The sequence below is a fragment of the Syngnathus typhle genome, linkage group LG3, assembly GCF_033458585.1.
Source record: "Syngnathus typhle isolate RoL2023-S1 ecotype Sweden linkage group LG3, RoL_Styp_1.0, whole genome shotgun sequence".
Lineage (NCBI taxonomy): Eukaryota > Metazoa > Chordata > Actinopteri > Syngnathiformes > Syngnathidae > Syngnathus > Syngnathus typhle.
In genome coordinates this window covers 1,029,969-1,057,545 of record NC_083740.1, presented here as the reverse complement: position 1 = coordinate 1,057,545, position 27,577 = coordinate 1,029,969, and the positions used below count along the sequence as shown (strand labels likewise).

Genomic DNA, 27,577 nt, shown 5'->3' with positions numbered 1-27,577 from the left:
CTGTATAGTTCGTGAAAATAACTTATTTTATGCCCTGATTGATTCATGTCATACATTATGACGGCGTTTCCTAAAAACAGCAGGTAAGCTTGGGGAGGAGGATCCTGCGCATGCGCAGTACTCACAAACGGACAAAGATCGTCTGTGACTTGTACAGTAAAACATGAGGCGTGCGCGCGTGCGTGCGTGCGCGCGTCTCAGGAGTTTAAAAATAACTGACTGCTGTCCGCAAGTGTGCAGCCAAGGAGGATAGGCGACCCCTGCCCCCATCCTAAAAAGGTTTCGTCGGGCTTTTGCCACCTTCTCGCAAATAAATGACCTGTCAATCAACATAAATGGCAATTAACTGCTAAATTGAATCGTTTACCAATGAAGAATAGTAAAGTGTCAATTACCTCAAAGCAAAATTATTAGAATAATTCATGTAAGCAATAATAAAACTAATAATGGGGGGAAGAAGGGAAAGTAATGGATGAGTTAGTAGATGATGCAGATGATCAGAAGCGGGTCTGATGGATGGAGAGAAAGCAAAATTTGTAGGTACGAGCTATATATAGTCGCCGGCGCGTCCATACATGGGGTGGAAGGGGATCGGCATGCCCCCGGCCTGCGCGGGGCGAATGTGGCCAATGTTTTTCTTCCCACCAGCAAAGTGCCTCCTGATCCACGTCCGCCAACGCCGCTGTTGCTTTGCGCTCATTTAATCTCTCGGGGGTAAGTTCCCGCTTTTGTCTCCGCTTGGAATTGTCCACTAACCCTCTCGTTGACATTGCGGTTTTAGCAGGCCGCCCGCCCGCCCGCAAAAGGATGACAAATAGAAGTTGACGAGTCACTGCCCAAGTGGCCCGTCCGTGTCGATTGTTCGTTTTAGACAGCTGAAGAAGAAGAGGGAAAGAAGAATCTTCTCACATTCTAAATGGGCCTAAATATATTTAGACTTTACACAGCCTCGGGTCAAATTGACCCCTGCAAAACCTTTATCTCAAAGTACTAACATTTCTAATCCTCATTTGAGCCCAGAAATTTAAACCACCAGCATTTCATACGGCTAAAGTAGCTTTGGGTCAAATCGACCCGTAACAACAGAGCTGTGTATAGAGAAATGATAATATGAATTGAATGTTATGTGCTGATTGTACTCACAAAAGTCATCAATATAAAGAGAAGTAAATGATCATTTTAGTTCATCCTTGTTGCCGACAATAAAAAATCCAGAAAGCAAACATTTTTTTGCTAAGACGTACTTATCCAATCACGGCTGACAGCTGGGAGCTATTCATAGCCGAGCGAGCGCCTTGAGGTTGTCGGGCCAAACATTTCAAAGGCCGCTGAGTTTGTCCTTGTGATTTTGTGGCTCTTCTCCTGACGGATATTTCAAGCAAATTTCAGTGAAGCCTCAGCTTTGGACTTGAGAATGTTTTATGGAGCGGAAGGCAAAATGGCCTTTTGGGGGCGGAATTTTTGTTTAAAAAAAAAAAAGTTGTGAATCAGAAGCAAAATAGCATATTTGACATTTGTGCCTCGTTGGGCAGAGTGTTGGATTTCGACTGTAGTGGTGATTCAAATGTGTGATGTCGCCGCCTACTGGCCCGGCATGCATGTTACATCGTCTACAGAATTGTTTTGCAGCTCTTGTGACACATCAGTCAAAGAATTTTACATATTTTGCTTTTTGGGGAGTTTTATGACTTCTGCGACTGGCTGATTTTTGGTTGCTCGTCGTTGGACAGCAGCACAAAGTGATTGCTCATTTTGTTGCTCACTGAAGAAAAAAAAAATTGTTTTTTCTTGTCTAGTATTTTCCTTCTGTTCAGAGCCAGACCGAGAAAATGATGATTGGTGATGTGATGATGATGCTATACCCCCCCCCCCCGCCCCCCCTTCTTGGTCAAGGCTCCTTTTCTAGCGTTCCCGTCATGGCGTCCACAGTCATTCCCTGGTACAAGCGCAAGCGCCACAGCCAAGTGAAAAGCGATCTGGCTTATCAGTACAGCACCAAGCGCGTCGTGGTCTCTCAGCAAAGGTACCCACGCCGAGACGGACGCTGCCTCTCGCTGCTTGGCTGTTGGCGCGGAGTGGAAATCATTTTTCCTTCTTGGCCTTCATGCTGAGCTTTCTGTAGGCGCCTCCGTAGCGTGGCGTCGTTTGAAGAATGGCTCCGCAGTGCTGACGCTTAGCCGCTTCCTTCTGTTTTTTCCAATGCACTTGGGAAAATGTGGCAATGCTGGTGTTGTTCTGCCCCGCCCCCCTTTCCCGACCCCGCGGCCCGTGTCAGGGTGCATGACCTACTTGTGGCCACCAAAGTGCAAATGTCTTGCTCCATGTCCTTGCTCTTCTTTCAATTCTAAAGCGTGAGGTTTCCACGGCAACAAATTGCCAGACAAAATGACGCCGGCTGACTTTTTACCCCCCCCCCCCCCCCTTTCAGCAAGAAGTCAAGTTCCAAGTCGGCGAGGCAGGTGCAGGCCGCGGCCACGGAGGCGATGGCGGAAGAAGCGTACACCATCCCGGTGTTCCGGCAGAGGTGAGGATGACGCTTGGCCGCTTTGCGCTCCATCGCCGTAACCTTTGATCCGAATTCAATAGGACCAGCGAGGAGACAGGAGAGACGGAGGAGTACCTGCGAGTCAGCAAAAAAGTGGAAAAGGGCTTGGCTGCCATCCAGGAGGAACTCCACAGAATGAGGACCTCCACCAAGGCTCAAGTGGATAGTCTGGCCATCGAGAAAGAGGCAAGCTCGCTCCGCTTCTGTCCGCCGAGATCTTGTTCCTCCAACCATGTGCATCATCAGGTGAAAGAGAAGATGTACAGGAGAGTGGATTTGCTGGAGGAGATCCCCCGCATGCCCGATTTCATCGTGGCCCTGCGGCCTCACACCGTGTGGGAGAAGATGTCCGTCAAACTCTTCTGCACCGTGCTGGGAACCCCCATGCCCGTCGTGAAATGGTACAGCCCCCTACCGCCGTCTTCCACGTGGAGTTATAACCCAGAGGTCAAAGGTCACGCTCGTGCGCAGGTACAAAGGAGGCGTCCCGGTGGACCCTCTGAGTACTCCTGGAAAGTACAAGATTGAGAGCAAGTATGGAGTCCACAGTTTGATCATTAGCAGGTACGACAGCACAAACGTACTCGACATGATGTGAAAAAAAACTCGGCGCCGGCCCCCCTACCTCACCCTCTGTCCTGTCGAGGAAAATATTTGGCGTCATAAATAATGGCTGCCTGCAATCAAGCCGAGCTTCTTTGTGCGAGGGGACATTTTGGGCGTTGGGGTGAAATGTTTCAACGCTGTCATGGAGGTGGGGGGCGGGACCTCCTGATATCATTGGAGACTCTTCAGCTGTTTACAGCTCTGCTGACCTTTGCGTCATTGGAGCTTCAAATTCTTGCCTAGCTTTTTTTTTTTTTTCAAGCCTGCTTGTCCTTCAGACACCCTGCATGCAGCCGTGGTCTCTGTTCAGTCCACATTGGTCTTTTGATTCAAAACACAACTTTATTCCTCATCTCCAAATATTGCGCAATTATTCATGACCCCATGTTGACCATTTTGTATGATTGCCAATTGTCGGACTCGGTGGACTCGGTCAAAATCAGCACTGAGTCCGAGTCCGAGTCCGGCAAAAATGACCGAGTCCGACCGAGTCCGAGTCCCCGAGTCCGAACCGAGTCCACAGCCCTGATTGCCATTGTTAGAGTTTTTGAACATGGTTTTTCAGGTGTGCAGTGAGCGACAGCGCGGATTACAGCGCCGTGGCCACCAACCCCCACGGCACCGCCACCAGCGCGGCCGCCGTCGCCGTCAGGAGTAGGTCCACCTAATCAATCGTCTTGACTGGGCGGTGTCATGACTACCTTTGTGTGTGTGTGCAGGCGCTAGTGGAGGCGGATGGGCCAGCCAGATCGGTCTAAGTAAGAGCGGACATTAATTGATTATATGGAATCCGGATGCGATCAATTGTTTCTTCACAAATTGTAGTCCCCCGTCTGAGCGGAAGCCACTTCAGCAAGCTGGAGGTGAGCCTGGTCCATTGTTTCCCGGTCACCTTCGGCACGGAGGGCGAGTCGGCCAGTCTGCTGTGCACCCTGGTGGTGGTCCCCGACCTCCCCAACCTGCCCCCCTTCGTCGAGTGGTACCGAGACGGTGAGTCATCATCGTAAATGACTCCGGCTTGAAGCTGACCACTCTTCTTCTCTTCCAGAAAAACTTTTGCAACCTGGCCCCCTGGTGGACATGTCGGTGACCGGCAGCGTGGCCCGCCTGGTTCTGCCCCAACTGGCTAAGGACGACGAGGGCCTGTACACCATCCGCGTCTACACCAAAGACGGCACCTCCGAGCACTGCGCCTACCTCTTTGTGTCAGGTAGCGCCCCCTAGCGGGCTAGCATGTTAGCATTTGCTCAAACGATTTGCTTTGCTCCTGGTTTCCCAGACGCCGCCGTGCCGGTAGCCGGCGCCCCCGGAGCCCCCATGAGCGTCAAGGCTTACGACATCAACTCGGACTACGTCCTGGTCGCCTGGAAAGCGCCCAACACCGTCAACGAGGCGGCCATCGTCGGCTACTTTGTTGACAGGTGGGAATGAATGGATTTGAAAGAAATCAATTGGAACTATTAAAAAGAACATGTTGACATCAAATACAAAAATATCTTAATTACAAATCATAAAATATGAGCATGAACTATTATTGTTGTTATTGAAACCCAATTATTATTTTTTTTACTTCATCTTTGAATGCAAAAGTTTGCCGACCCCTTATGTAGCAATTAGCATGTGTTGCTAATTTCTTTCTTTTTGTTTCTTCAGGTGCGAGGTGGGCAGCGACTCTTGGGTGCAGTGCAACGACGCCCCGGTGAAGGTGTGCAAGTACCCGGTCCACGGGCTGAAGGAGGGCCACTCGTACCGCTTCCGGGTGCGAGCCGTGAACAGCGCCGGCATCAGCAGGGCCTCCCGAGCCTCCGACAGAGTCACGGCCCTGGACGCCGCCGAGAGCGCCAAGCTGGAAGGTAGCGCTGAAGGTAAATGCGGCGAAAGGAAATCCAGGCGATGACTCGGGCTTTTTTTTCCCGTAGTGATTAAGACGCAGGGAAAGTACCGTGTTGTCACCAAGAATCATGAGCGGGAAGGTACACCAGGATTTTGGTAGCTCCTCACTGTGTGTCCACTGAAGCAACCTTATAGCTGAGCATTCAAAAACCTGACAGCTGCTTTTAAAGCCACCCACCTTGAAAGAACCTGATTTGAAAGCCACTGGACTCAAACGTAAAGCCACGTTGAAAGAACCTTGCTACCAGAATGCAACGCCTTGCATGAAATTTAAAATCCACCTTACTAAACCACGTAAAACAACCTTAAAGCGCACTTGAAATCTTAAACCCTAACATGCTTAGGCCAGGAGAGCCTTCCTGGCCCGCCCAGCGACGTTCACGCGTCGGAGATTTACCAAACGCACGTGGTGCTCAGCTGGACGCCGCCCGGTCGGCGTGGACCGGCACCGCTCTCCTACGTCGTGGAGAAGGTGTGTCCGCCCACTTGTGTGTTTGGGTGGTTGCGTTCGGGATGCAAAAGGACCAAGTGTGTCATCTCAGTGTTTGTCTGCTGACGGCGAGCCCGGCGGGGCGTGGCATCGCGTGGACGCGGGCGTGGAGCTTCGCTCGCCCCGTATGGCCGTCTTCCATTTGCCCGACGAGGGCGCTTACCACTTTCGGGTGTTTGCGTTCAACGCGTACGGCGTGGGCCGGGTCTCGGAGCCCTCGCGGCCCGTGAGGAAGGCCGAGCGGGACGGTAAGGGAAAGCGCGGGTGTCACGTGGTCCAAGTCCCGTCCTGTCGGTGACCATATGAACGCTGTGTTGCAGGATGCGTGCTGCCTGTGGGTACGTAAGAACACTTTGGTTCACTTTGACTTGCTCCACTTTGTTTCACCTCTGAGCACATTAAGCTTCCTCACATGCGGGTCAAAATGACCCATAAGGAGTTTCAAGTCAAGAATGAAATGCTCACTAATGGGGTTAACAATGATGTTGAAGCAATGATTTTTTGGTTGTTTGTGATAGTTGGTTACTTAGAAATGACCTGGGTCAATTTGACCCGAGTCATGTTAACATGATTAAATTGAGATTTCTATAGCGACGACCAGAGAAAGTTTTTGATATTAAGAAAGAAAGGTTACATTTTTTTTTAAAAGGGGTCGAAGGTCAGCAAGAGGCGAGCAAAGTCATGTCGTTATCGTTGGCAACAAGATTAACTCACATCTTTTTTGAATGGCGCACCCTTCACCGGAACCCAACGTTTGCTTGGTTAGCCACCCTGTCGCTTACAGCTAACGGCTCCCGTCCGTTTCTCCCGACAAACAGGCCTGGCGTCCGCTCCTGGCCAACCGGTCGCCACCCGGAACACCAAGTCGTCCGTTTTCGTCCAATGGGACGCGCCCAAGCACGGACAGCAAGGCCTGATGGGATACTACATCGACGCTCGTGCGGTGGGCAGCAAGGACTGGTTTGCCTGCAACCACAAACCCTTCAAACTCAACAGGTCCAGCATATGTGCTCATGCGACAAAGTCCCTCTTAGCTGCTTGTTCACGTTATTTCCTCTTTCCAGGTTTGTGGTGCACGGCCTAACGCCAGGGGAGACCTACGTCTTCCGGGTGCAAGCCGTCAACGTCTTCGGCCTGAGCGAAGAGTCCCAGGAATCGGGACCCATCGCAGTGGAGCCGGCGCTGGGTAAGCACCGCTTGCAAACCTTTGAGCGCTTGCTTGTCTTTTGGGTCTTTCATGTTGTCTGCCGTTGTATTGTTCTGCCAGGTGGGGGGTTTGAATATGGTATGTATGAAACGCTTATGCTCCTCTAGACCCCGAACCACTCCCGCCTTGATTTGCGCACCACCACCACCATTCTCCTCCTCCACGTGATTTATTGTAGTCATCACAAATCACATTTAAAGAGTTGTGAGGTTCTGATCCAACACTGACGCACCCGCCACTCACCCGCCAACGCTTGAGCTTCAAGTGTTTTCAGGGACAAACATGGGCAAGGAATGAAATGAATTGACGCTAATCTTTCCGGCAGCCACCCCCAGCGCCCCTTACGGTATCAGCCTGCTGAACTGCGACGGCTCCTCCATGACGGTGTCCTGGAGCAGCCCCAAGAGCTGCGGCGGCTCCAAGATCAGCGCCTACTACGTGGACCGACGGGATGTCCAAACTCTGGTCTGGAAGGAGGTCAACGTGGGTCCCATAGTGGAGCGAATGTGCACGGTGAGTGGAGCCATCGCTTGGAGCTCGTCCACATATTTGGCAACCAACTTGCCTTGCCTTTCTTTAGGTGGATAATCTGACGGAGGGAACCTTCTACGAGTTCAAAGTTCAAGCGGCAAACGTGGCAGGCGTGGGCGTGCCCTCGGCGCCCAGTCTCCCGATGAAGTGTGAGGCTTGGACCATGGAGCAGCCAGGTAAGCCTCACCGTCACGTTACTCGAGCTCAGATGCTGAAAAGAAATGTGGTTGGTCATCACGCCTGCAGGTCCAGCTTATGACCTGACCTTCAGCGAGGTCCGTAGTCATTCCCTGGTCCTGGTTTGGAAAGCTCCGGTCTACACAGGGGCAAGCGCCGTCTCCGGGTACTTTGTGGACATGGCCAAGAAGGGCTCGTGCGATTTTGTCGCCCTGAATGAGAACGCCATCAGCCAGCGCTACATGCAGGTGAGACCGAAGACCTGACGCTTGTTGTCGGACGGAGCTGCCAGCTGGCCTTTGTCCTGCAGGTAAGCGGTCTGGAGGAGGGCGAGTGGTACGTGTTCCGGGTTCGCACCGTCAACGCTCACGGCATCGGGAGAGCTTCCTTGGTGACCGAGGCCGTCTGCGCCAGACCTCCCCCAGGTAACGCCTCAGTCTTCACCGGGTCTGCCGAGCAGGTCTTCCTCCTTAACGCTGCTCGCCGGCGTCTCCAGGCACCAAGGAGATCGTGGCCGGCGTGGATGAGGAAACAGGCGACATCTTCCTGTCTCTGGAGGCCAGCGACATCAGCCAGACCTCCGCCTTCGTGTGGTCCAAGAACTACAAGCCCATCGGAGAATGCCCTCGGGTCAACGTCACCACCAAAGGACGCACGTAAGATGGCCGGCCCCCAAAACATCTCCAGTCGGAGTCGTGAGTCTTGGAATTGGTGTCCGTTTTAGTTCCCGACTGAGTTTCCTGAACCCCGACAAAGACGACCTGGGACGTTACTCCGTGCTGGTCACCGACACCGACGGTGTTTCCGCCAGCCACACTCTCACCGAGGATGGTATGCCGCCAAGGCCGGGCCGTCATCCTCCGACCCAAATCTTTGCCTTCACATTGGATGTCTTTCACCCACAGCACTCAACTCCATGCTGGAGCTGAGCCATGCCATCAGGAATCCCGGTGAGTGTCACGCTTGACGCCGACTCCTTCCTCTCTTTGGCCAGCGTAACTTGGGAGTCAGTTGAAATCTGAACTTTGTCTCCTCCGTGCAGTCGTCCCGCTCAAGCACGGCCTGAACTACGAGGTCCTGGAAAAAGGCCTCGTGCGCTTCTGGGTCCAGGCCGTCCAGCTCACGCCCGCCGTGACCTACAGGTTCGTCGTCAACGACAAGGAGGTGACCAGCAGCAAGGAGGTAAGCGGCATGGAATGAATTTTCCATCTTCAAATCTGTGGGAGGTGTTTGTCTCTGAAGGATGGCCGCTTCATACCAAGATGGCGGACTTCCTGTGCAGGGTCTTCGTTTTCAATTTGCACGTCTGTCGGCATTTGTCTCAGGGCCATAAGATAAGCCACGACGCGTCCACGGGCGTCATCCAGATGATCGTAGAAAATTTCACCCGAGAGAGCGAGGGCACCTACACGGTCCAGATCCACGACGGCAAGGCCAAGACGCAGAGTTCCCTGGTCCTGGTCGGAGATGGTAAACCTCAAGGCGCACCCCGCTCGCTGTGGTAGTGCTAGCGCAGACGCTAACGTTAGCATGTGTCCGTCCAGTCTTCCTGGCTGCTCTGAAGGAAGCCGAGTTCCAGAGGCGAGAGTACGTCAGGAAGCAAGGTAAACTCACGAGGTTTGCTTGTCCGTCACTTTGTTCTTCACCTTGTTACTTCACTTTCAGGTGCGCATTTCTCCGAGTCTCTGGGTTTCGCCGTGACGGACGACTGCACAATGATGCTGGCCTGCAAGGTCCGGCAAGATGGCCTGCCTTTGTGGCTGGCCTTTGCGGCGTTGCCTTGCCAACGCGGTCAACACCTGCGTCTCTTTGCAGGTGGCCAACGTGAATAAGGACACCACCTTCCACTGGTACAAAGAAGACGTGGAGATGGTTCCGGAAACCCCCCCCAACGTCATGTCGGGAGCCTGCGCTATCCCCATCCCGCTGGTGAGGAACTCACTCATGGTGATTGACGGACGGACGGATTGACCGCTTTCTTGCTGGTTTCAGTTTTCCAGGAAGGATCAAGGTGTCTACAAGGCTGTGATTGGAGACCAGCGTGGAAAGGACACGTCCACCTTTGACATTTCCGGACAAGGTACGACTGGTCCGGTTCCTGCTTGGGACATTCTTCCTGTTCCTGTTCATGCATTCTGTCTTTGCAGTCTTTGATGACATCATCAACGCCCTCGCCAGGATCGCCGGTGGGTCCGCAATGTCGATACGTACGCACGCGTCTCCGTTGCTGCCGTGGAGATAATGAAGGATTTTGTGTTCCAGGCGAATCGGCCTCCGAGCTGGTGCTTCAGTGTACTCCCGAGGGTATCCGTCTGCAATGCTACATGAACTACTACACGGAAGAGATGAAGACCGTGTGGAAACACAAGTACACCTTTTTGTCTTTTTGTTTTTGTCTTGAACGATTTTCAAAATGGTTGTCCATTATTTTCCAGTTATGTAGGATAGAGAGAGGGAGGGAGAGAGTATTGTTTATTTTATTTGTATTATTTATTTATTTATATTATAACTATTTATCTTTATAGAATTATTATTCATTTGAAAAATATCAAATGAATAAACAATAAAGAGTATCATGACGCTCAGTTAGCAAGCCAGTTACCCCGTGTGACATCACACTCTCCAGGGAGAGCAAGATCGCCTCCTCGGAGAAGATGAGAATCGGCGGCACGGCCGAGATGGCCTGGATGCAGATCTGCGACCCGTCCGACAAGGAGAAGGGGCTGTACACCATCGAGATCTCCGACGGTGTCAAGACCCACGCCAGGACCTTTGACCTTTCCGGACAAGGTACGGCCTACCTCAGATGATGTCATTGCTTCGGATAACACAATAAAAGTCTCAAGTGTGCCATTTATCAACATGACTTAAACTTTGAGGTTGAAATGTCTTTTTGTCGTTGGGCAGCGTACACCGACGCCTACGAGGAATACCTGAGACTAAAGTGAGTCGTTCATCTGCGTCAATATTGACCTCGTATTCTCGCTGCTTCTTCCGAGAAAACTGAACTCCTTCTGTTTTTTCAGGGCTGCTGCCTTTGCAGAGAAAAGTGAGTATCTCGACTGGGATGTCCAGTCATTCCACGTCAACGCATTCCACTCATGCGTTTGTTTGTCTTGTCAGATCGCGGCCGAGTGCTGGGCGGCCTGCCCGACGTGGTCACCATCATGGAGGATAAGGTACGTTGGACAAGACTGGGCCCTGACTAAAATACTGCGTTCGCTCGTAAACGCTAGCACGTCGGCCTCGGGTGGAGCTTCAGTTCCCCTGCTGCATTCCAAAGTCGGCCGTGTTGGAACCCGCAGGACATAAACAGCGGCCACGCCCTCCTCGTTTTAGCATGCAGGGCGGTAAACAGACTGAAACAATATCTATTTTATATTTAAATATTTATTATACATATTTACTATATCTATTTTTATTTATTTTTATAGCTTGTAGTGGTCTAGCCATTTTGACAAACATTCCACTTGTCCTTCCACTCGTCACAGTCCCTGAGCCTGACTTGCACCGTGTGGGGCGAGCCCACCCCTGAGGTGACCTGGTTCAAGAATGAGCAGGAGGTGCTCTCCAACGAGCACACCAAGATCACTTTCGACGGCGGAAAGTTCTCCAGTATAGTCATCAACCAGGTGACGCCCGAAGACTCGGGCAAGTATAGCATCAACGTGCGCAACAAGTACGGCGGCGAGTTTGTGGAAATCACCGTCAGCGTGTACCGCCACGGAGAGCAGATCCCAGAGTCCAAGCTGGGCCAACCCAAGATGGCCACGCCCGCCGTCATCCCGGCCTCAACGACGCCCACCCCCGTCCCGTCTAAGTCCCAGACCCCAGCCATGTCCATGAAGAGCCCCACCCCCGCCTCCACCCCCAAATCCCCGACCCCGGCCCCCAAATCCTCAACCCCAGCCCCCAAGTCTCCCACTCCAGCCCCCAAATCCCCAACCCCAGGCCTAAAATCTCCTACTCCAGCTCCCAAATCTCCCACCCCAGGCCCAAAGTCTCCCACCCCAGCCCCAAAGTCTCCCACTCCGACCCCCAAATCTCCAGGCGTTAAGTCTCCAACACCATTAGCAAAGTCCCCCACCCCTGCCCCTAGTCCTAAATCCCCGACCCCCAGTGTCAAATCACCCACTCCATCAAGATTCATGAAGTCTCCGACCCCACCCAGGAAGTAGTTGGTGGCCCTAAAATCCCTCTCCCCCAGCCTTGAAAACTCCCCAAATTTCCAGGTCTCCAATTCCTTGGGAACGTCTCCAACTGGTGACCCCCAGCCCTGAAATCCCCAAATCCTGATTCTGCAATTCTATTATTAAATGATCACAAGTTGTCAGCATTAAAGAGAGATACAAGTATACAATTTTTTTTCTTCTTCTTGTTTCTGAAGTATCTACCCGCACATCAAGTTTGAAATTAAACTACCAAGTCAAGATAGGCGACCACCAATTAGCGTTTTGTGCTACGTCATGACTTAGGCTCCACAGTTTCCTGCTGTTTTTCTATTTTTTTTCTTCTTTTTTTTGGGGATGTGTTATTGAGGACAATAAACAATGGCACTGAGGTATGGACCTGGTCTTAGTTTCTGTTTTGTGATGTCATCTGTAAGGCCCGCCGGCTAGCTGAACAAACTCGCCGTGGGCGAGGCTTGTCGGTGTATGTAGCAGGTACAACAGGTTGTTCATCCGCAAGCTCAGTCGCGTGACGGCACGCAGGACTTGACATCCCCGCAGCTAAGCCGAGCCCAGTCGGAACCAAACCAAAGGTAAGTTCCGGCAAGTGCTAGCGTGTGCGTTCCTTTGTTACTTTGTTTACTCACACTGGACCGACCGGTTCTGGTGTCTTTACTCAACGTATTAGCTGCAGGGTTAGCAAAAAAGACACGAGACGAAGAGAGAAGACAAAAAAATGAAGGATAAAGCAACTGCACGGAGCCCGTTCGTGTGAATCAGCTTCAACATCAAATGAAGGACTTCAAGTGTGGAACTGTCCATCGAGTATGGCTGCCTTGACTTGGGCAGAGGACTTAGACTTCATAGAGTGGACTCGTAGACTTTGTAGAGTGATCTGGTAGCGTGCACTTGCAAACTTGATAGACTTTTGGACATTGTAGAGCCGGTCTTGAAGGACTTGATTGGAGGTGGTGAAGTGGACTTAAAGACTTGTGACCTTTGTAGATGGAAATGTGTTGACCTTGAAAGATGTAGTCCTTTCCAAAGTGCACTTGTTGACTTGAAAATTGTCGCTCAAGTTCCAATTTGGAGGAGCAGACTTTCAGATTGAGAAGGTTGGGGATGCAATGGCGTCCAAGGAGTCTTTGTTGTCGGGCTTGTCTGCTCTGAAGGATGGCGATCCTCCTCCTTACATCCACCCTCACTACAAGGAGTCCTACCGTCTGGCCATCTACGCGTTGCTGTGCGGAGGCAAGGATGCCTACTACGACTTCCTCCAGGCCGAGCAGATCAACCACTTCCTGTCCGAGAAGGAGATCCGCTTCATCTTGGAGAACGCCGAGGTCCCCCTGATAGACGACGTCGATGACGTGGAGGTGCGGCGCCCCGCAGGCGAGCCCGGACCGTCCACCTACTTCCCGCTGGAGTCGGACGAGGAGGTGCCCGACCTTGAGCTGGGCTGGCCCGAGGTGACTCTGGAGAACCAGGACACCAGCATCAGTTTACTCTTCCACCCGCCCAGGGCCAACACACCCACCATCAAGGAGGTGGTCCGCAAGCAGATCCAGGATGCCAAGCAGGTGAGTCATTGTTTCATGATAAAACTATAATACATAAATAATAAAATCCACATTTTGCTGCAATCATTTATAGTAGGCTGGTTTCTAGACATGAATTCAGACTTTTTGACAATTTTGTCTAAAATAAAGACTCACCTAAATCTTAATAAAACATTTATTTATTTATTTATTTATCTGTCTATCTATCTATCTATCTATCTATCTATCTATCTATCTATCTATCTATCTATCTATCTATCTATCTATCTATCTATCTATCTATCTATCTATCTATCTATCTATCTATCTATCTATCTATCTATCTATCTATCTATCTATCTATCTATCTATCTATCTATCTATCTATCTATCTATCTATCTATCTGTCTATCTGTCTATCTGTCTATCTGTCTATCTGTCTATCTGTCTATCTGTCTATCTGTCTGTCTATCTATCTATCTATCTATCTATCTATCTATCTATCTATCTATCTATCTATCTATCTATCTATCTATCTATCTATCTATCTATCTATCTATCTATCTATCTATCTATCTATCTATCTATCTATCTATCTATCTATCTATCTATCTATCTATCTATCTATCTATCTATCTATCTATCTATCTATCTATCTATCAATTTATTTATTTATCTATTTATTTATTTATTTATTTATTTATCTGTTTATTTATTTATTTATTTTTTATTTATCTGTTTATTTATTTATTTATCTGTTTATTTATTTATTTATTTTTTATTTATCTGTTTATTTATTTATGTTTTGATGCATCTGTTGTGAAGGGTCTATGGAGCATACGAGAAAAATAAGGAGCGCAATAAAAAGGTTGGATATTGATCTTGTCAATTTCTAAACATCATTTTGAACATGTGCTTCTAGGTGATCGCCATAGCCATGGACGTCTTCACAGACGTGGACATTTTCAAGGAGGTCCTGGGCGCCACGCTGCGGGGGGTGGTGGTCTACATCCTCCTGGACGAGGCCCACTTTGGCAGCTTCCACGCCATGTCGCACAGAGCAGGCGTCAACATCCAAGACCTCAAGGTGACCATCGAATCCCGCTCGAGTCACAAGGCCTGCTGTAGTTTACATGATTAATACTTGATCGAATTCCAACCGGACCTTTTCTCCAGGTCAAGTAAAAACCCAAGAAATGGTCAAAATGTCCGACCACATCTCTTCCATAGCTATCAGGCTTTATTATGAAAAATACGGCCGTGACAAATGCTCGGCGTGAGTTGCGGCGCATCCGGATTTTCTTGTCAAGCAGCATCGACTCCGACAGAACAAACATAACTCAGTCCTCCACTTCAATCAAACGTCAGTCAGCGTGTCGGGTCTTGACGGATCGACCTTGGTGGGGACACGCCTCCTGTCAATGTCATTTGCTCACAAACATGTCAAAAAGGTCAACAGCGTTGAATGTACGGTAACGGCGGGAGCACGGGATTCATGTATCCCAAAACGTCACCACCATGGGTCCGAGATGAAAGACTTATAGATTGGAATTGTCTCCATCAGAACATTCGCGTGCGGACGGTGCGAGGTCAGCAATATCGCTGTCAGTCCGGCGTCAAGTTTCACGGCGGCTTGGAGCAGCGATTCATCCTGGTGGACTGCCGCAGCGTTTTGTATGGAACCTACAGGTGAGAATTGATCCCATGCTAACAGTTGCTATGCTAACACATGGCAAGAGAAAACCCAAAGGTAGATTTGACGGACAAAAAGCACAATAGCTATCTTTTCGAGTCTTAACCCATGGATCCCTTCCCTTCCAGCTACACGTGGTCTTTTGAGAAGATCAACGTGAGCATGGTACTGGTGGTCACCGGTCAGCTGGTGAGTTCCTACGACGAAGAGTTCCGTCGCCTCTACGCACGCTCCACCGTCCCCGAAGCGTTGCAGGAGCGGTCGCGGGTCGAGTACCTGCGAGACGCGGCGCTCCTGCGTAGTCCAAACTCCAGCCAACTTTCACTGCATCAACTCCACGTTCGATCTCGAGGAACCCGGGGATTGAGGGCTCAGGATGAGCTCTTGGATTCACCCGCCATGATGACCAGGGGCCTCAGCATGCAGGACCGCCTACATCTGTCCCACTTTCCCGACCACATGACAAGAGGCCACAGTTTTGGTGGAGAATTGCAGAGGTTAAACTCCATGACTCGGCTGAGGATGGGAACCAAAGACATCCTTCCAGACAGGAGCAGTTCCGGCCTGCTGGTGCCCAACCGGATGTCTCACCAACTTGTTCAACACCAAAGTCGCTACGGTTTGGATCAGAATCTGATCCCTTTCAACTCCGAGACCTCCCTTCACAGGTGGAAGATGGATACGTACCTGAACAGCCAGATGAACCTCGACGGAGCGTACGACGCCTTGTCCCCGCTGACGTCGCCGTACAACAGCCGCACGGGACTCAACGACCATCAGCCGCCGGGGATCCACAACAGATCCAGGGATATCAAGTCCCGCTTGGACGAGATCCGGCAAAAGAGACTCAGTTTACAGGAGTGCAACAATCTCAGGCAAAGCCAAGAGTCCTTGCGAACCATGTACCAAAGTCTGGATCGGCCCAAGTTCAAATCTTCGTTGAGAGGCCTCGACGCAAGGCAGAACGTCGCGGAGGAGGACGCCAACCACAAAGATCTCGATTCGCAGCCGGTGGATGACAGCAGCAGCTCCACTTTGTACTTTGACATCCAAAGAGGTCCCGAGCAAAAGGCAACCCCAGCGTATGAATGGCATGAACCGCTTGCCAGGACTACTTCGGCCAGCCAACTGGAGGACAAACTCAAAGAGTCGCCCCTTAAGTACCCCGGTGGTCTCCAGCGCCCCAGAACCATGGAGTCTCTCATTGAAATCCCAGAGGAGAAAGAAGGTTGCAGTAATCCCGTCAATAGTGCCAGAAACCAAGACAATAATTCCAAAAAGCACTTGACTGAGAAAAAACCAAGATCTCAAGAGACAGAGCCGGATTCTCAAGAACTAAAGTCGGCTCATGAAAAGGGAACTCTTCCAAAGATCTTGACTTCCTCGGAGGTGAAAGGTCATCATCGGGAGGATTCCACGCTTCAGCGGAAGAATTCCACCAGAGTCAAAACCTCAGAAGAAAAGAAGACTTCCAAGAAGGAGGAGAAATCCCTCCAAAGGAAGGCCTCGTTGAGATCTCAGAACTCTTCCGGCTCAAACTCGCGGGCGTCTCTCGTGGGAAAAACCGCCACCGACCACCGAAGCAGCCAGAACTCCATCGGCAGGTCCACGGCGGACAGCGAAAAGCCAAAGTCTTCGTTCACCTTCCACCGATTTTCATCTCAGCGCTCCAGCAAACGAAAGCCCACGACGGAGACGGCGGGGGAAAATCCGGAAGAGCAGCAAAAGGCGGCTTACGAGAGCCGGCGAGAAAAGGCCTACAGTCGCTACGAGTACCTGCTACATTCTAGCGTCCCTCTACACAAAGCCAAGCGAGGCGATGGAGTGCAGCTCTCAGACAACGACCCGGCGTACCAAGCACACGCCGGCGGCGCTGACAACAAACTAGGACGGTTTATGCAGCGGGTTGGGAATCTCATCGGGAAAAACAAGTAGACCAGAAGACGGTGAATGTCGTCAGGTGCTCGCAATCTTCTTGCTTTGAAGAGACACAAATGCGACGTCTTGTATCCCTCAACGCCGAGGTTCTCGGCCTGATGGAAATACAACGGAATCTCTGTGACTGGACTTGACTTGGTTTTTCAAGACAACTCAGGACAGACTTGAAACTTCACAAGTCACATTTCAACTATAAGCTATAAAAACAAAACGACATCTTCTACTTCAGCTTTATTTGTTAACCGTACCACGGTAGCAATGACACGGCCATTCAAACACATCTTATGTTTTGATTTGATCGTGGCAAGATTCTAGATAAAATATTCCAGGCACTTGTTCCTCTCGTCATCCAGTTCCTGGGTCTCAATCTCAAACTTCTTCATGGCGATGAAGTACTGGACAAAGGGTTCCCCCAGGGCACTGCGGATGACGTGGTCTTCGGCCAGGGCCTCCAGGGCGTCGTCCAGCTTGACGGGAATTGAAAATTCCTTCTGCTGACCGGGCGCCTTGTGCAAGCCGCCCTCGATGGTCAGGTTGCGCCGGACGCCGTCCAGTCCGGCGGCGGCGGTGGCGGCCAGAACCACGTAGGGGTTGGCCATGGCCGAGCCCAGCTTGTTGTCGATATGGGTCTCGCGTCCTCCGTGGGACTTGACGTTGAAGGAGCTGCTGTTGTCGTTGCAGCCGTACGTGGCGTACAGCATCCGCTTCGGGTCCTTCACGGCCTTGGCCATGTAGCTCCGGCACCCGAGGCCCGGCGACATCAGGCAGCTGAGGGCGGCCGAGTGCGTCAGGAGCCCGGCCAGCCACCGCCGGCCCATGTCGGAGAGCTCGCCCGTCGCCTTCTCCCCGCTTTGGAACAGGCTACGGCGTCCGCCGGCGTCCCACAGGCTGTGGGAGAGCACGCCGGCGTTGTAGAGGCCGTCGTCCGTGAAGAAGCTTGCGATGTAGCTGTGCTTGCGGGCCATCTCCTTTTGTTTGCAGGACCAGAAACAACGAGAGGAAAAGAATTTGGCGTTACGCCGGACCCTGTGTCTGGAAATAAAGCAGACAACTTTGAACCTTGATGCCGGTGCGGAAGGTGAAGGCGCTGTCAGCTGCCGCGATGCCAAATTCGGGCCTCAGGTTGATCTCCATCTGGCCTGGCCCGCTGGCCGAGGCCATGCTGTCTACGTCGGCGCCCATGCAGTACATGCCGTCCACCAGCTGCTGGAAGAAAGGCAGGTCGTGATTACCCAGCAGCGTGGTGGCGGGAAACAGCAACGTCTTGGGCCCGATGCGGTCCGGCGCCCCCAGGACGCAGCACTCGTAGGTGAAGGAGGAGCGCAGGGAGAAGCCCAGGCTCTGGAGCTGGCCCAGGAGCTGCTTGGCCAGGAGGCGAGGTGACGTCCGCAGGGGGCTGCCCGTCACCGTGCACGGGTCGCAGATGACCCTCGCCGTCTGCTCGGCCCACGGGAGGATCCGGAAAGTGGACAAGTCCGGGATCAGGAGGATGTCACTGCTGAAGTTGGCGGCGTTGGCATGGTCCACCTCGTTGCTCTTTGGACTCAGAGTCAGCTCTAGGTAGCTCCTTGGCATTGGGATTCCGTACACTGCCTTTTCCTGGAATGAAGGTTCGATAGAATGTTGGATGGATGGATGAATGGATGGATGGATGGATGGATGGATGGGTGTAGGCGATTACATGAAAGAAGCGGACAGGCACAGTCTTGGATCTGGACACCCCGTGCAGGTCGGTGGCCTCGAATCGTACAAAGTTGATGTTCTCCCTGGCCATCTGCTGCTTGATGATCTCCATGCTGGAGATGAACCTTTGATTCCCTGACGCGTCCAGGTTCTCGTTTCCGTGATCTACAGACAAGAGCGGGCCTCTCACCGTAAGGCTCATGTCTGAAAACAATTTCTCATCATCTCTCCAAAACATCTGCACAATCCCCGTCGTAAATCTGTCACAACCGACCTGTATGAGGAGCTTTGGTCTCTCCGCGGGAGCCTCCGCTGTTGCATATGCGAGTCGGGAATTCTATCTGCCTATTTGTGTTGGCATCGGGCCTGAACGAGCTGGATGACTCCATGGTGGGAGGCACCTGAATAGGAGAATTCTCTCTGGAAGCATCAGGCTGAGGTTTGAAGGTACTGAACGTTCTTTGTGGGCTGACGTCAGGGCTGCCGCCGCTGCCCCCGTGCAGGTACGAGTAAGGACTTCCTCCAAGGTGGAGAGCCGCTCCGTCCCTCAGGAAACTCTTCAGTTGCTCCACAGTCTGCCTGTGCGGAGCCCGACTCAGAGGAACCCGAATCAAGTCCCCCCCGACGTCTGGTCCCTCCATCGCGGGTAGGTCCAATGGCTCAGTCGGGGGTCCACCAGAGATAGGAGAGTCTGGTTTGCGCGAGATTCGGACCCAGTCGATGGGAGGCGTGACTCTCACCCCTTTCCTTCTCTGCACGCTCATTCCTGTGCCGTCCATTTGGTCTTGGCTCCTACGTGGGCTTTCGCTCGAGTCCATGAAGTGCGGAGTAGTCACCTTGGAATCTTCCGAGTCATTCATTTGTACATTTCAATCGACTCTGCTTTGTGGAATTTGATTGTCAAGTGAGGTCCTCAGTGGCACATTAATTTTTATACACAATTGGTACAATGGTGGAAGGTTCTTTTTTTTGCCTTCCCCGCCCCACTGGAGCTGGCTCCCACCCGCCGGACAGAGAAATGACTTAACGTGTAACCAATTGGTTGCCGCTGGCGACCATTTCGGGGCCTTTTGTGTCCCAGCCGTGCAAAAATGTCGAGCTCAGCTGCTTTTTGCCTTTCCAGAAAGACGGCAACCAAAGTGAGGCTTGCGTGTGGAGACAACAGGAAAGCGCCAGGAGCACATATAGCCATTTTGTTGCATTGTTTGATTGTTTCCGAATGGTAGATTTGAAGACTACAACAAAGACACATCAACATAAAAAAAAATAAAAATAAAAATAAAAGTTTAGCAGGTCGGTTTGTACGGTGTTGAATGTTCTCTAAATGTGTTTGCACGTTAAGATGAAACCCCAAAGCTGTTTAAATAACTGCATGCACTTTAAAAAGAGAACGAGAAAAGGTCGTGATTTTTTTTAATTTTGCCCTTTTGTTCCCACTTTTGAAAAAGAAATACATTTTGTACATTAAAAAAAAAAAAAAAGATTAAAATGCGTGTGACTTTTTTTTATTGTCAGGGTGGGGTTTGAAGACCTGCATCAAAGTTGCATCAGAGGAAATGACGTCAGCCTCCTGAGCTATCCTTCAACATAAACTTGAAAAGCGCCTTCCAAAGAGAAACAAACTTCTTAGGGGGGGACGATCAGCAATTAAATATGATCATTTTATCTGTTATAACAACGGAGCGTGTATTCTAATTCATTTACTCGGGCTCTAAAAATGTTTTACGCATGTAAGAGAGTTTTATTTTGAAGGTCTGGAAAAGAAGTACTTGGTTTTGCTTTCACGATTGTGAAGACTTTGGGCTCCACTCGCTCGTTTGCTCGCTCACGTAACGTAACGTAACGACGGTCTCGAATGGTGAAGAAGCATTTCATCGTTTCCCCACCTGAGGACCGGCTGTATGATTAAGTTACAATCTTCAATGAGTAAGCATATCCCAGTGAGTATTGTTGTTTTTGTAAACATTTTCCTCTTTTTCTGTATGCTTGCACGAGTGTCAAAAAAAAAATCACGGCTTCGTTGCGCTTTTAAAGCGGGTTCGGAAAGTCTAATGGTGTCAGCTAAAGATGTAGTATAAAGGCAGGAGAAAATAACACAATGTGGGCCCTCCTCGGAACCCGATGGCGGTAGCTTGGTTCGAGTTGTTCTTACAAGCGACATTCGTTTGCTTTGTATGGGAACAAAATGGGCTTGTTATTCCTCTTTTTGGTTGTGTTTTGGTGCTTTTTTTTTCTCCCGCTGTGGTTTTGTCGAGGCGCCATGTTCGGCGACATTACGTTTGTCAGCCCAACATGGCGGCGGCACAAAAGGCAACCTCTTCTGCGCTTTCTTTTGACATTTCGGTAACAACTCGTACGAGCAAACCTAGAATCTACTGTGTTAAGTTCGACACTCATTAGGCGTCTTCTGCTTCCTTCTTTGTCACTTGGGCCGCCATGTTGGCCAGATGCAGTTTGAACCGGACAATGGCGGATTTAGCCGGTCGTTCTCGTGACGTGTTTTATAACAAGATTTCGAGACAAGATTCCTTAGAATAAAACATTAAAAACATACAAGGTCGCCTTAAATGCCAATTTTAAGTTAAGGACAAGTGGCTGGTGTCGAGTTTGATGACACGCTTGTCAGACGCGGTGACGTCACGGCAGAGCTTTGTTGCGATGACGACAGGCGACCATGCAAATAAACCCCATTGAAACATGCTCAGTGAGATGATTCTTTTTCCAATGAAGATAAAGATGTTTAGTTGCCGTTGGTCAGGGCAGGTGCAGACATTCTCCAACAAGTTCGAGAAGACTTGGTTTTCACAAGGTGGCAGGAAGCTGTTTTTATTGTTGTCAGTGTGCCCCCACTAATTGCAGAGTCTTGACGCAAATAGTAAAAATCTGCAGGTGTTAAAAAACAATCTCCTTCTTACAATTGCCAATCATTTGCAATGTGACAAGATATCCCCAAATCTGACATTGTATGAAAATGCTGAATATCATACAATGTGTTTGAAATGGTAATGTTTTGGGATTGCACTCTAAACCGTATGCATCGGTTACTCGCGACTTTCCGAGATGGGTTTCTGTCCCTTGCTGATGCTCTGTCGCAACTCATTAAATCTGGCTCGCTCTGGTTTCTTTTCATTCGTCAGCTCGCCTGACGTCAACCCCGCTTTAGTGGTTAGCAAAGTTTGACGTTTGTTAGCATGACGACAAGTGAGACAGGACTTTCTAAAAAGCTCGGGATGCTCTGCCAAGCTTCCACCGTACGGTAGAAAATGAAAAGTGATTTTTCAAGTGCGTTGACTTTGTTGTTGATGTCATCCTCCCAGCAGTTCTGTGGTGTTCTGGGTCGCACATTTATGGAGTTTCTGAAGGGCAGCGGAGACTACTGCCAGGCTCAGCACGCCGCTTATGCAGACGAGTGAACGGTCCAACTCCGCAACCGCCCGGACGCACCTGAGCCTCAGGAGGACGAAGCCACGAGCGGGACGCCTCCCGCAACCAGCGACAACTCGGCCTGGATGGGGTAACTTGACCCGCTGCGCACCGCCCCACCCCGTCGGCTCCCGCCCGGCCGCGAGCAAGGTGGAAGCCGCCTCGTTTTGTTGTCCCGCCCTCCCCGGCGTACACGCCCGCCTGCCTGAACGCCCGCCCGCCACCCCCTGAGCGGACGCCCGCCGCCTGGAGGATCCCCGTCCCTCCACGCCAAACTGTTTACGTTTTGCGTCTCTAGCTCTCCCCTCCCTGTGCCGAAGCCATCCTGCCTTTTTTTTCCCCCCCGCTTCTTTTTTTACCCGTCGCCATGGCGCGCATGAACAGACCCGCACCGGTGGAAATCACCTACAAGAACATGAGGTTTCTCATCACTCACAACCCCACCAACGCCACCCTCAACAAGTTCATTGAGGTGAGCCCCGTCTTGACTCCCGCAAATTGTCACAACGTTGAAAGATTTTCACATCCCTCGTTTAAGTGCGTCAAGTCGATTTGTTGTCTCGAGGCAAATTCGGGTTTTAGTCTTTGTCCCGAAATGTGAGCGCTGATCGCCGCCGGGCCATTGACGGCCACTGACGAGGGCAGTTGCGAATCGCTGTTAGCAACCGTAGCCACGGTGGCGTTTGACGCGTGTCGCCTGTCGCCCGTAGGAGCTAAAGAAGTACGGCGTGACCACGGCAGTGAGGGTGTGCGAGGCCACATATGACGCCACTCTGGTTGTTAAGGAGGGAATTCAAGTCCTGGTGAGTCACGTTGTCTTTTTTTTCCCCTCTATGAGCGTGGCGAGCCGTTTCTTTATTTTTGCGCCACTTTCCGCCCCCCCCCCCACGCAGGACTGGCCGTTTGACGACGGCGCTCCTCCCTCCAACCAGATTGTGGACGACTGGCTCAACCTGCTCAAGCTCAAGTTCCGCGAGGAGCCCGGCTGCTGCGTGGCCGTGCACTGCGTGGCGGGCCTCGGCAGGTGAGCGGCCGGCCCGAGCCGCCTCGCCGCCCTTGCCCCGCGTTCCCCATCCAATGTCTGCTTTGCATTTCAGAGCTCCCGTCCTGGTCGCCCTCGCCCTCATTGAGTGCGGCATGAAGTATGAAGATGCTGTGCAGTTCATTCGGCAGTGAGTGGCAACATTTTCTTCGCAGTAACCCGTGATGGCCAAGAATTAATTTTTTTTTTTTTTTTGCCATTGCGTTTGGTCCAGGAAGCGTCGCGGCGCCTTCAACAGCAAGCAGCTCTTCTACCTGGAGAAATATCGTCCAAAGATGCGCCTGCGCTTCAAAGATTCCAACAGCCATCGCAACAACTGCTGCATTCAGTAGGACGACGACGGCGGCGGCGACGACGACATGTTGCCTTTGTCTCACAGCCCGTAAATAACAAAAAGATTTCAGCGTTTTCTCCAGATCCATCTTAAGGTCCATGTACTGGGTAGTACACGCTCTGTCCTCTCGATTAAGCGCACTAGGAGAAAGGTCCCACCGATACGGATTTGTTTTTGTTTTTTTAGGCTCATTCCGATATTTAGCGTATTAAAGTCTGAAAAGATATAATGAATGAAATGACAAGGATGAATAACAAATAGCAGAACATTGTTTTTACAATACACTTCTTTTTTTATTTATTGCCCTTTACTGTATATTTAGCTTTGCAACAGGCTGAAGAAATGGCTAATTATTAATTTTTAAAGAGCTGATATTTGACAATTAGTTGTATGGACACCACCGATTTTTGCCAATTTGATCGGTGCAAAGTTGAGTTTTTGCACACTAGGACAACTTTGACCTTTTGAGGCTACTAGCCTTTGACACGCTAATTGTCGCTACTGGCAACCTTGTCAACGCCTGGTGTGTTACCGGTGAGGACAAAGCGCAACCAGTACATGGACCTCAAGGTGGATTTCAAATGCTGAAAGGCCTTTCCTTCCTTACCAGTTTGTCCTCACGGCCATCTTGTCTCATTAAAAGTCTAGATTAGCTTCTTTGCGTTTGTTTACTAATTAAACTGCCACAATGTGATTTTGTTTTTTCAAACTGGATACCCGACGTTTGCGCTATTTTGTACGCCTTCTCATTTGATGTCCCTAACTTAACTCTTGGATACTTGATCATTTGATGTATTTGATGATTCTTCTTCTTGGTTGGCTATTTATATCTTATCGATGGACGTGAGTGATTCAGTTTGTGAGCAGCAAAGTTGTACCTGTTGACCAACTTGTTACGGTTCTATTAAAGTGACAAACCGCCATGGTTTTCTCTTGACTTCTAAATGTGACATGACATATCGGCAAGGGATTGGAATTTTGCTGTTCATCTCAGGAGGTTTTGCAATATATTATATTCCCCCGACAACAGGTTGCTTTTCAATGGCTCCACCTTGTGGACATGTTTAACATTGCAGCCAACTTGCGCAGCTCGTTACGTCACCGGAAAAGCGCTCCAGTACAGTCATACATATAAAATAATATTTTTTTTTTATCGCACATCAGAGTGAATCAAGACGATATATATATTTTTTTTAGTAAGTGACGTTTTGGTTTGTGATTATTTGATTGTGTAATTATTTTAGGACCCTATATCTTTTTTCTTTTGTTTCATACGCTGAAGGTCCAAACCGGAAATGGTTGTCTCCACTCACGTTAGCTTACACTCCACCTGCCTCTTGCAGGGCTGAACCGAACCGATGCTACTACTACTCTAGAGGGATTTACGCGACTCAAGAGGTTAGCATAGGAACCCGAACTCCTTCCCGGGAAGTGCTGTGTGAGTGGAACTGTCTCAAATCGGTCCCGTTATCGTCGCCTTTTAAACGCTTCGCTGTGTTTCCCCAAATCTACTGAACGGCGGGAACGTGCCCGTCGTCGTTGAGCGTTTCTAAATATTACAAGACCTCAACATTGCGTAAGACGTTTTCTCGTTAAAAACAAGACCACTAATAACGCGAGCAGCTCAGGTGAATCATCAATAATGAATGTTGTTTCCATTGAAGCGGACAGGTTGCGGGTCACGTGACAGCGCGCGTGTGTGGAGTAGATCCACTTAGCCGAGATCAGCCAAAAGGGGGGGGGGGCGTGGCCTTGTACTGTACCTGGCAGGTGACGTCACCTAGGACCGTTTGCCGGAAACCGCTGCAAAATGTCGTGTAAGAAACAACACACCTCGTTTGTTTACTATTTACTGACACGTTACAAATCGAACCAGTAACCGAATCATAATTAATTCATGCTGGTGTATATTTTTTACTGTCAATGGACTGTTTTGGAATAAAGCTGGGGCTTTCAACTGGGTTTATCCAAGGGGCCACTATTATAACCAAGAAGCAACCATTGCTTGGCTATTTATTTGCATATGTTTGTCTATTTTGTGTATGTACCCTAAGCTTTGTCTCACACTTGCATCCTAGCAGCGACGTCACACTCGTCGCCATGGTGACCAAGAAAGTCCGAACGGAGTACATGAAGAAGTTCCGGGAGCCCAAGTGGGAGACCTTTTCCAAATGCTACGAGGATTCCCTACATTACCGCCTGACTCGACGAGTCATGGAGCACTCGCACAAGCCCTGGTTCTGGGAGGGCAACTCTGTGCTGTCCAGCGGCCAGTCCACGCCCAGGACCGCCGGACCTCGGGCCAGATGCAACCGGGTGGCTCCGCTGTCCGTTGCCGCCCTAACAAACCAGCTGATGTCCAGTCCTGATGGCGGGAAGCCGTCGAACGATGAGGAGGAGCAGGAAGCAGAGGAGGAAGCCGTGGACGCCGATGCAGTGACACCTGCAGGTGAGACATCGGCATGTTCTTTGTTGCCATGGTAACGCCGAACGCGATGACCGATTAAGCGTTTAATTTGGACACCCAAAAATGTTCTTTCTTTGGATTTGCGACACAAGTGGCACAGACAGAAAACGAGGTCTCCGCTTCTCCAAACCCGAGCGGCGCCTCGGACGAGCTGGAGACCGCCAACGGCCCGGCAGACTCACCCGACTTGAACACGGATCCACCCAAGGCAGCGGCGGTACCGACAGGACAATCCTGCCCCCGCCAGGGCAGTTGCCGCAGCAACAAGTTGTCAGCTGACCGCAAACCAGAGCGCGCTAAGAGCCAACCGCCACTGGGGGGCGCCAGGGACAACCAGCGGAGCCGATGCGAAGACGCTCACACCGGCAAAGTCGTAACGCCCAACAATGTAAGTGCTTGACTGAGGTGAGCTACTGCTAAGCTAATGTATCGTAAACACTTGATTGATAATATGCATCACTAAAAAAAAAAAAAAATACCGTATTTTCCGCCCTATAAGGCGCACCTAAAAACCTAAAATTTTCTCAAAAACCAACAGTGCGCCTTATAGTCCGGTGCGCCTCATATATGGACCAAATTCCTAAATTCAAACTGGCCCGAAGTATTGTCATGAAATCAATCATAAGTGGCCCGCTGAAGACTGTGAATCATGACTCAAAAAGACTATGGATCATTATTTTATGATTATAAAGTAATTTGTTCCGTCTGAAGTTGAAATAAAAAAGATAAAACGGAGAATGATTTGATTTGGATTAAAAATCTGACATGATGCATTAATGGTGCGCCTTATAGTCCGGTGCACCTTATATAAGGATAAAGTTTTAAAATGGGCCATTCATTGAAGGTGCGCCTTATAGTCCGGCGTGCCTTATAGGCCGGAAAATACGGTAATTCAATCGCTCATGTCTGACACTCAATTTAACGAGGACATGAAAAATGGTGAATTCCCACCTTCAGGGCGAGCGTTGCGACGCGAGTGTCCAGACGCCGACCACGATGTTGCGTCCTCCCGACAAGCGTCCGGCGAGCGCCGATCGCCGTCGCGCTCGCTCAGCCGACCCGGACAAGCTGAGACGCTGGCAGCTGACTACCTCCGCCTCCGAGCGCTGGGTGACGGAGTACATGCGCTGCTTCTCTGCACGGGTCAGGTAGACGAAAGGACAAAAATAAAAATGGTCGGACGGAGCACAACAAAACCACATTTCTACTCGGAGTCTTTTAACATTCCACGGTTTTTCCGTCCTTAATCACATTCGAGAGTATCAATATATAAATTTGTACTTGTGCTGTATTTATTTATTTTACTGTATTTATTGTCATCCCAAAGGGAAATTGTGTGCTTTTGTTTCTCCGCAAGTTGACTGCAGTGAAACTTTTCGATTGTAGATACTTCAAGGGTTAGAAATCCGAAGACGCTTTGTTTTTATTATCGCCGACCTCGTTTATGAGAAGTGACGCGGCCGTGCAAACTATGCAAACGCGCACCAGCATAAGCTGGACAAACAATCATGCTTATGTGAAGCGGAGATTTTTCTATTTTTATTCCTTGACGTTGTCGCCGTTGAGTGTGTTTGAATTGTGAAAAAGAAAACCTTGAAAAGCTTGCAAATGAAGATAGCGCCAACTAGCACTAACGTTTGTATCTGTAAAGAATGTTTTGACAAAATATGTATTTTCTTTTATTCACAGTCCATTTCGACTTCGCTTTTTCGCTACTTTGGTGCATGTTAATGTGATATCACCGACAGAACAGGAAGTACGCGCTCACTCGTTTACACACTTTTGTTCACTAACTTGATCAATAAGAATAAATGTTTTTTTTTTAAATGACCATGTATAGC

General features: G+C 50.2%; 6 protein-coding genes across 14 annotated transcripts; 5 read left to right on the top strand and 1 right to left on the bottom strand.

The window, feature by feature from the left end:
- Nucleotides 1–472: 472 nt before the first annotated feature.
- LOC133151288 (M-protein, striated muscle-like) lies at nucleotides 473–12,017 on the top strand. 2 transcript variants are annotated; one of them, XM_061274189.1, is made up of 34 exons: nucleotides 575–714; nucleotides 1,894–2,023; nucleotides 2,429–2,524; nucleotides 2,587–2,731; nucleotides 2,792–2,946; nucleotides 3,017–3,109; nucleotides 3,717–3,805; nucleotides 3,871–3,909; nucleotides 3,977–4,141; nucleotides 4,200–4,361; nucleotides 4,431–4,572; nucleotides 4,805–5,016; nucleotides 6,353–6,530; nucleotides 6,599–6,720; nucleotides 7,067–7,254; nucleotides 7,322–7,448; nucleotides 7,519–7,697; nucleotides 7,760–7,874; nucleotides 7,946–8,105; nucleotides 8,174–8,280; nucleotides 8,355–8,399; nucleotides 8,492–8,631; nucleotides 8,775–8,919; nucleotides 8,994–9,053; nucleotides 9,115–9,182; nucleotides 9,265–9,378; nucleotides 9,442–9,529; nucleotides 9,597–9,635; nucleotides 9,712–9,817; nucleotides 10,076–10,239; nucleotides 10,357–10,393; nucleotides 10,476–10,498; nucleotides 10,573–10,628; nucleotides 10,941–12,017. In XM_061274189.1, the coding sequence occupies exons 2-34, from the start codon at nucleotides 1,917–1,919 to the stop codon at nucleotides 11,625–11,627; spliced, it is 4,353 nt and encodes a 1,450-aa protein (XP_061130173.1). In that variant the 5' UTR covers nucleotides 575–714; nucleotides 1,894–1,916; the 3' UTR covers nucleotides 11,628–12,017. The 2 variants fall into 2 exon arrangements, with proteins under 2 accessions (XP_061130172.1, XP_061130173.1); XM_061274188.1 differs by lacking the exon at nucleotides 1,894–2,023 and having other exon boundaries at nucleotides 473–714.
- Nucleotides 5,082–6,337, top strand: myom2a (myomesin 2a). 2 transcript variants are annotated; one of them, XM_061274276.1, is made up of 3 exons: nucleotides 5,082–5,124; nucleotides 5,389–5,782; nucleotides 5,855–6,337. In XM_061274276.1, the coding sequence occupies exons 1-3, from the start codon at nucleotides 5,113–5,115 to the stop codon at nucleotides 5,878–5,880; spliced, it is 432 nt and encodes a 143-aa protein (XP_061130260.1). In that variant the 5' UTR covers nucleotides 5,082–5,112; the 3' UTR covers nucleotides 5,881–6,337. The 2 variants fall into 2 exon arrangements, with proteins under 2 accessions (XP_061130260.1, XP_061130259.1); XM_061274275.1 differs by having other exon boundaries at nucleotides 5,389–6,337.
- A 45-nt stretch (nucleotides 12,018–12,062) lies between the features above and the next one.
- Nucleotides 12,063–17,125, top strand: LOC133151296 (uncharacterized). The gene is made up of 5 exons (XM_061274201.1): nucleotides 12,063–12,211; nucleotides 12,307–13,198; nucleotides 14,079–14,243; nucleotides 14,721–14,845; nucleotides 14,978–17,125. Exons 2-5 carry the CDS (start codon nucleotides 12,746–12,748, stop codon nucleotides 16,782–16,784), a joined length of 2,550 nt encoding a protein of 849 aa, XP_061130185.1. The 5' UTR covers nucleotides 12,063–12,211; nucleotides 12,307–12,745; the 3' UTR covers nucleotides 16,785–17,125.
- On the bottom strand, nucleotides 17,099–19,410 carry lgsn (lengsin, lens protein with glutamine synthetase domain). The gene is made up of 4 exons (XM_061274277.1): nucleotides 18,745–19,410; nucleotides 18,469–18,635; nucleotides 17,847–18,386; nucleotides 17,099–17,755 (listed from the first exon to the last, which is right to left on the bottom strand). Exons 1-4 carry the CDS (start codon nucleotides 19,328–19,330, stop codon nucleotides 17,099–17,101), a joined length of 1,950 nt encoding a protein of 649 aa, XP_061130261.1. The 5' UTR covers nucleotides 19,331–19,410.
- A 2,820-nt stretch (nucleotides 19,411–22,230) lies between these two features.
- On the top strand, nucleotides 22,231–24,192 carry ptp4a1 (protein tyrosine phosphatase 4A1). Its single transcript, XM_061274274.1, has 5 exons — nucleotides 22,231–22,365; nucleotides 22,604–22,696; nucleotides 22,787–22,917; nucleotides 22,991–23,065; nucleotides 23,150–24,192. The coding sequence occupies exons 1-5, from the start codon at nucleotides 22,261–22,263 to the stop codon at nucleotides 23,265–23,267; spliced, it is 522 nt and encodes a 173-aa protein (XP_061130258.1). The 5' UTR covers nucleotides 22,231–22,260; the 3' UTR covers nucleotides 23,268–24,192.
- A 282-nt stretch (nucleotides 24,193–24,474) lies between these two features.
- On the top strand, nucleotides 24,475–27,574 carry LOC133151327 (centriole, cilia and spindle-associated protein-like). 7 transcript variants are annotated; one of them, XM_061274258.1, is made up of 5 exons: nucleotides 24,476–24,707; nucleotides 24,934–25,086; nucleotides 25,348–25,718; nucleotides 25,829–26,124; nucleotides 26,694–27,574. In XM_061274258.1, exons 3-5 carry the CDS (start codon nucleotides 25,370–25,372, stop codon nucleotides 26,886–26,888), a joined length of 840 nt encoding a protein of 279 aa, XP_061130242.1. In that variant the 5' UTR covers nucleotides 24,476–24,707; nucleotides 24,934–25,086; nucleotides 25,348–25,369; the 3' UTR covers nucleotides 26,889–27,574. The 7 variants fall into 7 exon arrangements, with proteins under 7 accessions (XP_061130243.1, XP_061130242.1, XP_061130239.1 ...); XM_061274255.1 differs by having other exon boundaries at nucleotides 24,476–24,845; nucleotides 25,351–25,718; XM_061274254.1 differs by having other exon boundaries at nucleotides 24,476–24,845.
- Nucleotides 27,575–27,577: the final 3 nt, after the last annotated feature.

Excerpts from the sequence above, each read along its gene's own strand:
- LOC133151288 (XM_061274188.1), top strand. The coding sequence starts at position 485 with ATGATGCAGATGATCAGAAGCGGGTCTGATGGATGGAGAGAAAGCAAA. Across the intron at positions 8,920-8,993 it reads CCTGGTCCTGGTCGGAGATG|TCTTCCTGGCTGCTCTGAAG; the intron begins GTAAACCTCAAG and ends GTGTCCGTCCAG. Across the intron at positions 9,636-9,711 it reads CGCCCTCGCCAGGATCGCCG|GCGAATCGGCCTCCGAGCTG; the intron begins GTGGGTCCGCAA and ends TTTGTGTTCCAG.
- LOC133151296 (XM_061274201.1), top strand. The coding sequence starts at position 12,746 with ATGGCGTCCAAGGAGTCTTTGTTGTCGGGCTTGTCTGCTCTGAAGGAT. Across the intron at positions 14,244-14,720 it reads TCAACATCCAAGACCTCAAG|AACATTCGCGTGCGGACGGT; the intron begins GTGACCATCGAA and ends TGTCTCCATCAG. Across the intron at positions 14,846-14,977 it reads GTTTTGTATGGAACCTACAG|CTACACGTGGTCTTTTGAGA; the intron begins GTGAGAATTGAT and ends CTTCCCTTCCAG.
- lgsn (XM_061274277.1), bottom strand. The coding sequence starts at position 19,330 with ATGAATGACTCGGAAGATTCCAAGGTGACTACTCCGCACTTCATGGAC. Across the intron at positions 18,387-18,468 it reads TGCCTGTCCGCTTCTTTCAT|GAAAAGGCAGTGTACGGAAT; the intron begins GTAATCGCCTAC and ends CCTTCATTCCAG. Across the intron at positions 17,756-17,846 it reads CCTTCCGCACCGGCATCAAG|GAGATGGCCCGCAAGCACAG; the intron begins GTTCAAAGTTGT and ends TGCAAACAAAAG.
- ptp4a1 (XM_061274274.1), top strand. The coding sequence starts at position 22,261 with ATGGCGCGCATGAACAGACCCGCACCGGTGGAAATCACCTACAAGAAC. Across the intron at positions 22,366-22,603 it reads CCCTCAACAAGTTCATTGAG|GAGCTAAAGAAGTACGGCGT; the intron begins GTGAGCCCCGTC and ends TGTCGCCCGTAG. Across the intron at positions 22,918-22,990 it reads TGCGTGGCGGGCCTCGGCAG|AGCTCCCGTCCTGGTCGCCC; the intron begins GTGAGCGGCCGG and ends TTTGCATTTCAG.
- LOC133151327 (XM_061274259.1), top strand. The coding sequence starts at position 25,370 with ATGGTGACCAAGAAAGTCCGAACGGAGTACATGAAGAAGTTCCGGGAG. Across the intron at positions 25,719-25,828 it reads CGATGCAGTGACACCTGCAG|TGGCACAGACAGAAAACGAG; the intron begins GTGAGACATCGG and ends TTGCGACACAAG. Across the intron at positions 26,125-26,693 it reads AAGTCGTAACGCCCAACAAT|GGCGAGCGTTGCGACGCGAG; the intron begins GTAAGTGCTTGA and ends TCCCACCTTCAG.